Source organism: Macrobrachium rosenbergii, chromosome 15 (assembly GCF_040412425.1).
Source record: "Macrobrachium rosenbergii isolate ZJJX-2024 chromosome 15, ASM4041242v1, whole genome shotgun sequence".
NCBI classification, from domain to species: Eukaryota; Metazoa; Arthropoda; class Malacostraca; order Decapoda; family Palaemonidae; genus Macrobrachium; species Macrobrachium rosenbergii.
In genome coordinates this window covers 4,160,076-4,168,367 of record NC_089755.1, presented here as the reverse complement: position 1 = coordinate 4,168,367, position 8,292 = coordinate 4,160,076, and the positions used below count along the sequence as shown (strand labels likewise).

Genomic DNA, 8,292 nt, shown 5'->3' with positions numbered 1-8,292 from the left:
AGGGTCCCTCTAATCACGTTGTTGCTATCCACGAATCTCAGATTGCCTGATCTGGCTGAGTAAAATTTACTACCCTCGCGTTTCAGAATTTCAAAATCATGTTGAGCCCCGCCTCTTTCAAGACCAGGGCGATGTCATATGACAAATTGTGTACGAACACTGTTAAAGTCGGCTCCTTAAATTGAATCTTCAAATTACACTGTTGACACAGTGCACACAGAAAAGTTATCCCGTGCCACAGAATGAGCGTGATGTCGCATTTTCGTGACTCAGCCTTGAATTCGACGTTGCAGCCTTCGCAATGAGTGCTCGCTTCAAACTTACGGGTGGATTCAGGAGTCATATGTAAAGGATACGCACGCATTCGTTCGCGCAATAACGCCCAGTCCCGGTTCATGTTCTGCAAACAATCATCAACGCATTTCTCTCCGTGACTTAGTCTATGGGTACAATATTCCCCCGTTCTACCGTCAACGATCACGTAGCAGTAAGCGAAAGCTTTCTGCCGAGATACTATTCTCGGATCGTCCTCTCCGGTCTTCGGTTGAATATTATACGCTTCAAAATCCAGGAAAGCCATGTGTGAGATTGGCTGCAGAGCTTTAACTTTAGTAAACTGTTTAAATTGACCGGGTTCTGGGTATTCGACAGTGGTTCGAGCGGTACAGGCCTGAGTGTGTGCCTCGCGGATGGTGGGACTATTAAACAAAGTCAAACAATTGTAACACATACCACCCGCGTGCTCAGTCCCCCCCCTGCTTGAATCCGTGTCGGAACTTCTTCACGAATGCCAACATATCCTTAATCAACGCAACGTGGTCGTCAGTGATTAATAACAACGTGACCAAATGACGGCTATGGGGTTACCACCTTTCCTCGCCAGATGTACCGTCCAATGTTTTTTCCGCTGTTTCCCCCCCATGCCTAATTCACATAATTTATACAGATATATGTTGAGGTTATTCCCCTTTTCTAATGTTTTGAAAGAGTCATGGGTCAACGGCATATCTGCAGGCGAGTGTTTGATATTAAATTGCCCCCTCCCCATCCTCCTCATTAAGACACGAGGAGGTTGTTAATACGTGTGGGGGAGGGTTATCCCGGAGTACAACGTAAGCTTCTAATGCTGTAATAACACAGTTGTACCCGGACTGAATATTGATAACCTGATCACTACCACGGACTCCCTTGGGATACGCCTTGAAGTTATTAATATTCACTAACTCACGCCGCGTGATATGAAGTTCAACCCTGTCCAGCGAGGTCATACACCACCCGAACCCTCAGTACGGTTGAGTCTTTCTTCAAGTTATTAGCTATAAACTCAATAGCCTCCTCCAGGGAGTCATAGATCGAGTCAATCGTAGTGAGGATAGGCGGGGTACATAAATAAAAAGCATTTTTTCATTCATGTCGCCTAGCATCCTCACACTGGTGATAATAACACACAAGTAGAGCATAGCCGAGCGAATACCTCTTTCAAGGAAGTTACTGAGCACATCTTCGCGTAATCGGGCTATGCTACTACTTAGCTTCATTGCCACGTCAATGTGTGACCCTACCGCAGCCGCATAATGAATGGTACTCACTACCTTGTTACCCTCCGTTCTTTCCTCGCGAGTGCAGATCCCCTCCACCAATGCGTGACGCTTCATTATTATTACTCCCCATCAAATCTTCATCTAATGGGAAGTCTTCAGCGAAGGGATCTGTAAAGATCGTGTTAATTAGCACCGGAGTGAACGTGTATAATAATAATAATAATAATAATAATAATAATAATAATAATAATAACTGCAAAAACAACAATGATAATATAATAATAATAATAATATTTTACCTGGATCGGAGTGTGGTGAGGATGATTCATCATGGCGGCTAGAGGCTTGGACATCTTCTTTAATGACGTGGCAATCTGTGAGATAACAAATTCATGAATACTGCATGACATATCATGAACGTGGAGGTTTTTATGTATAACATGAACGTGGAGGTTTTTATGTACACATATTATTTATAAACCCGATGCCCATTGTTAGTCATACAGTCTACATTCAACATGTGTAGCGATCACATCATATACGTGAATAGCAAAGCATGTATAAGTACATTTCAGAAAACCGGGCGTGTAAATTTACCAATAGGTTAGCTGCCCCAATATCATTACCGAAAGAAGTGGAATATGAAGTGGGCCTAGTGGGAGTCATTCTCCCGAAATTATATTACGCTATTAAACCAGAAGACATTGATTTTACTATTCAATTTAACGTGATCTATAACGAGTCAGTTGGGAAACGCGTTTATACTTATATTTATAAGTCCATTTCGGGTTTGTTGGGTGGTGATATGAATGTCATGACTAGAGCGTTTAATATGGAAATTATTGAACAATTATCTGGATTTTACGGTGAGCATATTCGCGGAGCTATCCGCAGGGACGGTTTATTCTCATGGAATGATGACACGAAGGTAATGAGCATTCCACATGTCGATGCAGGAGTGGCCAAAGTTGACATGATTGATTCAATTACGATTAAACTCAGTGCTAAAGCAGCTAATATGTTTGGTTTCAATGAAAAAGTCAGGTATTTAATATACAGTTCGGGTGCGTTGAGACCTCACCGCGGTAGAAATATATTCCATCAAGGCGTTGAATACGTTTACCTGTATTCGGGTATCGTTCAACCTACCATCTTGGGTGATAAAATGGTTAATCTCTTAGACTGTTTCACGTTAGGATGTGCATGTGGTAAAGGTCCGCATAATGCCATTTATAAACCTTTAAATACCATTGACGTATTGGATTACATTACCATCGATGTCTCGGATCAGAACGGTGAAGAAATAATGTTTACTGAAAATGGGGTTGTATCATGCAGTCTGCATATAAGACCTAGATAAAACGCTATCGAACTTTTCTTATAAATACCATTCGTGACATATACCCATCGTAGTATTTAACCGACATGGCTGGTGAACACACCATATATTTGAGCAGTCTCGGCTGTTTAGACACGTATACCAAAAATACACCTTCGAAATTTGCCAATAGATTACCTACACCTATATTATTACCTAATGGGGTTGAATATGAAGTAGGTTTAGCTTCGATCATGTTCCCGGGGAGTTATTACGCTATATTATCCAAAGATGATTTATTCACTCTCGAATTTATTACAGAGCGTCATAAACGTGATAGGCATACATATTTGTACAGACCGAGAATAGCGATGTTAGCGGGGGATATGAAAAGACTCGTGAGAGCTCTTAATAAGGACGTGCATGATTATTTGAAAGTTTATTACGGTGATAATTTCATAAATTATTTTAATAGTAACGGTATATTTCATTGGGATGAAGATTTAAGGAGAATTACTATGCCACGTATCAAGAGAGAGAAACTGAGACCGGGGGACGTTAAAAGTATATACGTAAAATTTAGTGGAAAAGCCGCGAAATTATTAGGTTTTCATATTAATACTGGTTATGAAATATATGGTGGGCGTGAATTGAATGAACACGTTTCCCTTGATTCTCTACCTGATAATTGTGGGGTAGATTATATATATGTGTATACGGATATAGTTCAACCGACGATTTTTGGTGGGAGACTAGTCAATATATTGGACTGTTTTACTTTAGCAAGTGGTAGAGGAAAAGGAATACATAATACAGTCTACAAATTGTTGAACACGAACATCTTGGATCAGATTTCTATTCTTATCACGGATCAAAATGGACACCTTTTACATTTCGCTAAAGACTCAAGCGTTACTTGCCTGCTCCGTATAAAACCTAGAGGAAAATTAGATGAATAGGTACGTATATAATTCGATGTTCACCCTTGGCATTCCTTATTCGTGATCGTAACACCCTCGAGTCAACTAGAACGTGTGAATCAAGCTCCACTTAAATTGTTTGGGAATAGTATAAACAGTAAAATGAGAGTGTTATTCGCGCCTCCTTCAGAGGCGGAATTTAAAAACTATTTTTATCAGACCCTTTATTAAGGAGAGGGGCGGGGTTTGAGGATATTTCCGTTTTCTATCCCGGTCGCAGGAGGGAAGTGGTATTTTTCTACTATAAGTGGTATTGCACGTAAAGTACTTCCTTTTTCTATTTAATGCCGCGAAACCTTCAGTTAATGAATTCGGTAGATCTGTGTTATCTGATATGGTAAACAACGGTTTACCTTTAAAAGAATCCTTAAAACGAAATGGTATAAGAGCCCTCAAAACTACTGGACAACGAATTTTAAGCGGTACTGGAAGGAGAAGAAGAAGAACGAGACGGAGGAAAACGGTGAAACGTTTAGTTAGACGGTCGAGTGTGGGAGGAAAAGAAAAAACGTAGGAAGAGGAAGGATACACGCGTTAAATCTAGAAGTACATATAATAAGGACGTGTACGATCTTTTGTAACTCATTCATCAATTGACATTCGGCGGGTACGCACTCGTTCTACCCTTCATCTCAAATTATATAAACACAAAATATGGCTAGCGTAGTTCCTAACATACCCGGAACTGGTAATCAAGTTCCTGTTTCATCGTATATTGCGGGTATATCTGAATTGTTCCCGAATGTTAATAGACGGAGAATTATTGAAACTTCAATTAATTCAAAGGAAAGACTGGATTTTACACCTTGCAATATTTCCGTAAATCAAATTCTAACTGATAAATATATAGAATTTCGCATTAATGGGGTGGCAGGTTCTTTCTTAGATTTGTCAAGTATAGCTTTAGAATTATATATCACAATAGATAGGGCCGGCGCGCAATTAGCAGATGATGATCACGTGTCTGTCGTTAATGGTCTAAGTAATACATTATTTAAATCCGCTTCTGTTTTCTTGAATGAAAAGTTGGTGGAATCCTGTCCTGTATTTAACTATCAATCATATATCAAAATGCTGAAAATGATAAAGCCCTCGGCATTACCTACCACCGGTCGGGCGGGATTTTTATATGATGACTATCATGTAACACACGGGGTAACTCGACAATTTACTGCCAATACCTTCGGTCAAACCAGTAGGTGGGAGACGAAAGTTATGGGCGACATTAAAACGCGGGGCGTGCATACATATTTTCCACTTCTTTTGGATATAGCGACTATAGACATGTATTTGCTGGATTCGATTGACTTGAGGCTTAGGCTCGAATTAGCAAATAATAACTGGGTTATGGGTGCCCACACAGACGGACATTTAAATGTGATAAATATAGAAAAGGTTAAATTATGGATCGATAGAGTTACCCCACATTATAACGCAATGTCGGCTTTAAATGAGGCGATAGCAGTTAATCCTATACAATATATATTTGATAAGACTTTATACAAGACATACGTTATTGGGCAAAATGAAAATTCGATTTTAATTGATCAACCTTTTAACAGTTGTATACCTGAAAAAATCACATTGGCCATGATTGATATGGAAACATTTTCAGGTGATTACGCAGCCAATAGCCTATATTTTCAATCTTTCGATTTAAATAATATACATATTACCGTTAATGGGAATACTGTATATAATATTCAATGCAGTTTCCCTAATACCATCATGCAATTATATCACGAGACGCAGAAAAGTATAGGGGTGGCGGTGATAATCTGATCACTTATGATAGTTTTAAAAATGGTAGAGCTATTTACTGCTTTAATTTTGTGGTGGAAGATGTTGAAGATTCCATGCCAGTGGAAATTTCGGCAAACCTGCGAATATCGATCAGGCTGGGTACGGCTACACCTAACCCTTGCATTATTTTACTTTTTCGGGGATACCAAGGGTATTTTAACGGTGGATGCGGATAGAGTTATTCAGTGTGATGTTAGGGTTAAATAGAATGGATACAAAAGAAATTGAAATAAGTTTAAAAGGTTCACTCGGTGACCGGGTTAAATATTTAGGTGTGTTCGCTTCGGATGAAGTAGGATTATTGACATTGCCAGAAAATAGAATCAAACCTTTAGTTTTTATATCTAATACATTATCTTCGTCTACTGATATTAATATTGTCGGTCATTGGGTATGTTTTTACGTGGAAAAATCACCTAGAAATATAATCTTCTCTTTTTGATAGTTACGGTATAAATCCTAAAGTTTATTCGAATGACTTCTCTAAATTTATATATGCACATCCCAAATATAGCCTCTATCGACTAATAAAACAAATACAACCCGATAAATCGTACAAATGCGGTCTTTACGTTAGTTTTTTGTTCATTGCGTGAGTCACCGAGGTGTGAAAACAGTATTATCCTTAATACAAAATGTATTCTCATTCACTCGTTTGAGAGGCAATGATAAATGGATAACAGGATATTATTTTAAATATTTGAAAAAGTTTAAATGTTCACATTGGAGGTCGGGGTCAAACGTGCTATTACATACAAGGAATGTCTCCGCATCTTAAACAACTAAGGTAAATGCATATTTTTTCTTTGATTTTTATATTACCCCATTTACATTCTGTTAAGGATATATTCTATATATGTATCATACACCGTGAATCACATAACTATTTTTTACTTATTTCAGGATGAGCTGTGAGAATCATTCACCCGTGAACGTCGGTGATAAAATGCTAAGACGTCTTAGTCGTTTCCTCTTAAACGCTTTTCGGAATATTCGCCTTATCATAAGGATACACGTGGACGTTATATTGGGATGTGTGCTGAGACAGTCTGACGGTGATTAGTGTATTGAATTTGTACACTGTCTTTTATGTGGTCAATAAATCCTTTTTTTTACTATGCCCACAATCCATTTGAAATCAAAAACAGGAAAACGGAGAAAAAAGAGTGCGTGTTTCTATGGAATCAAGAACTGTTATTAAATAAATATATAACACATCGGTTTTACATACCTTCACCGGGTTGCTCGTTTCCTTCAGTAGTGGGTGGTGGCGGAGTTGGTGGGGGGTTGCACTGCTGTGGGCTGTCAGCGGGGGTTGTTGCATCTCCTGCTACTTCTTCTTCTGCTCCTGCTTCATGGTCATGACCTGTTTTCACCTTCCTAATAAATGTGTTGGGGGCTCCAGCACCATAGTAGTAATGGTGTCTGACCTGAGTGGCTACTTCGTCAGCTGACAGTTCGCTACTGGAGTTATTTCCCATATCTGAAAGAGAGAAATAATGACTGTTTTATATATTCTGTTTCTTTCAACGGGTACATTATTTCATATGAATATCTATTCCGTATACAGATGAATCTTATTGCTGTTTTTAATATTTACTATATGTTCGAGTAAATGGAAAGTGTTTTATATGCTACTTACTGAATAGTGACGGGGGAATGACGTTCCGGTCAAGAGAAATACTTGATGCACTTACTCTTATAAACTTTGGGCATGGAATAACGTCAATTTCCCTTGTCGGCTGTATTTATGGTGTTCAGTCAGAAAGTAATAATCAGGTGTGACATACGGTGTTTCGTTGAAGTATTGTATTCCAAAGATGTAGATCACACCGATCTGTGTGGATGACCTTTGGCGTGAGGGAATGATAAGACTTGTTTATTCGTGTGTGTGTGTGAATCATGGCTGGGAGGGAGAGAGACTTGATGCTTCGTCACAACTGGTTTGTAATCGGTGATTGTGATAAAGGCAGGGAGCTCGGGTAGCTCATTATCTCTTGAAGGATTATCACATCAAGACGTGGACTCTCGCCATGGCTTCATCAACCTCCTCGTGCAAGTTAGTTTTCGGGAACTTGTCCGAAAATATGTTCAGGAAGCGGAACACGTGTTTAGTAGTGGCCACTAATTGTGTCACATGCAGGAATTACGGTGTGGTGGCAGACGTCATTCGTGCTTATCCGTATGCCGAGTTGGCAGGTTTTCGATATTCTCGCACTGGTGCATCATATGCATGTCCTCGTGATAGGGGTATTGAAGGTTCCGCCATTGTGAAAAGACCTGAAAATATCACATCTTGGGAATGCAACGATGAAGTTGATCTCCTACCATAGCTACCTTATTAACACAATACGGTATCGGCGCCCCATTGAAGAGAACGAATACGCACAAAAGAGCGTGGCTTATTCCAAAGATGAAGATCATGCCGATCGTTTGGCCAGAGATAGTAAGCAGATGAGATTCAACCACTTTTTTCTTCGGTCAAGAAATTGAAGGAAGAATTATCTAAATCATCGTATGACTATGTCAAGTATGTTATCTTTCCCGCTGGCATCGGTCAAAGCGGGCGTGTTAATACGACTTGGTTGAATCAATATTTACCTGTGTTAGCTACATTCAGTGATGAAATGAGCAAAATTGGTAAAATATG

At 39.3% G+C, this 8,292-nt stretch overlaps 1 protein-coding gene across 1 annotated transcript; it reads right to left on the bottom strand.

Annotated features, from left to right (window-relative positions):
• Positions 1–1,028: 1,028 nt before the first annotated feature.
• LOC136846854 (uncharacterized) lies at positions 1,029–7,985 on the bottom strand. The gene is made up of 5 exons (XM_067118123.1): positions 7,285–7,985; positions 6,874–7,125; positions 1,841–1,915; positions 1,601–1,709; positions 1,029–1,251 (listed from the first exon to the last, which is right to left on the bottom strand). The coding sequence occupies exons 2-5, from the start codon at positions 7,121–7,123 to the stop codon at positions 1,029–1,031; spliced, it is 657 nt and encodes a 218-aa protein (XP_066974224.1). The 5' UTR covers positions 7,124–7,125; positions 7,285–7,985.
• Between the last annotated feature and the right edge of the window lie 307 nt (positions 7,986–8,292).

Excerpts from the sequence above, each read along its gene's own strand:
- LOC136846854 (XM_067118123.1), bottom strand. The coding sequence starts at position 7,123 with ATGGGAAATAACTCCAGTAGCGAACTGTCAGCTGACGAAGTAGCCACT. Across the intron at positions 1,916-6,873 it reads AAACGAGCAACCCGGTGAAG|ATTGCCACGTCATTAAAGAA; the intron begins GTATGTAAAACC and ends GTTATCTCACAG. Across the intron at positions 1,710-1,840 it reads CTCACCACACTCCGATCCAG|ATCCCTTCGCTGAAGACTTC; the intron begins GTAAAATATTAT and ends CGATCTTTACAG.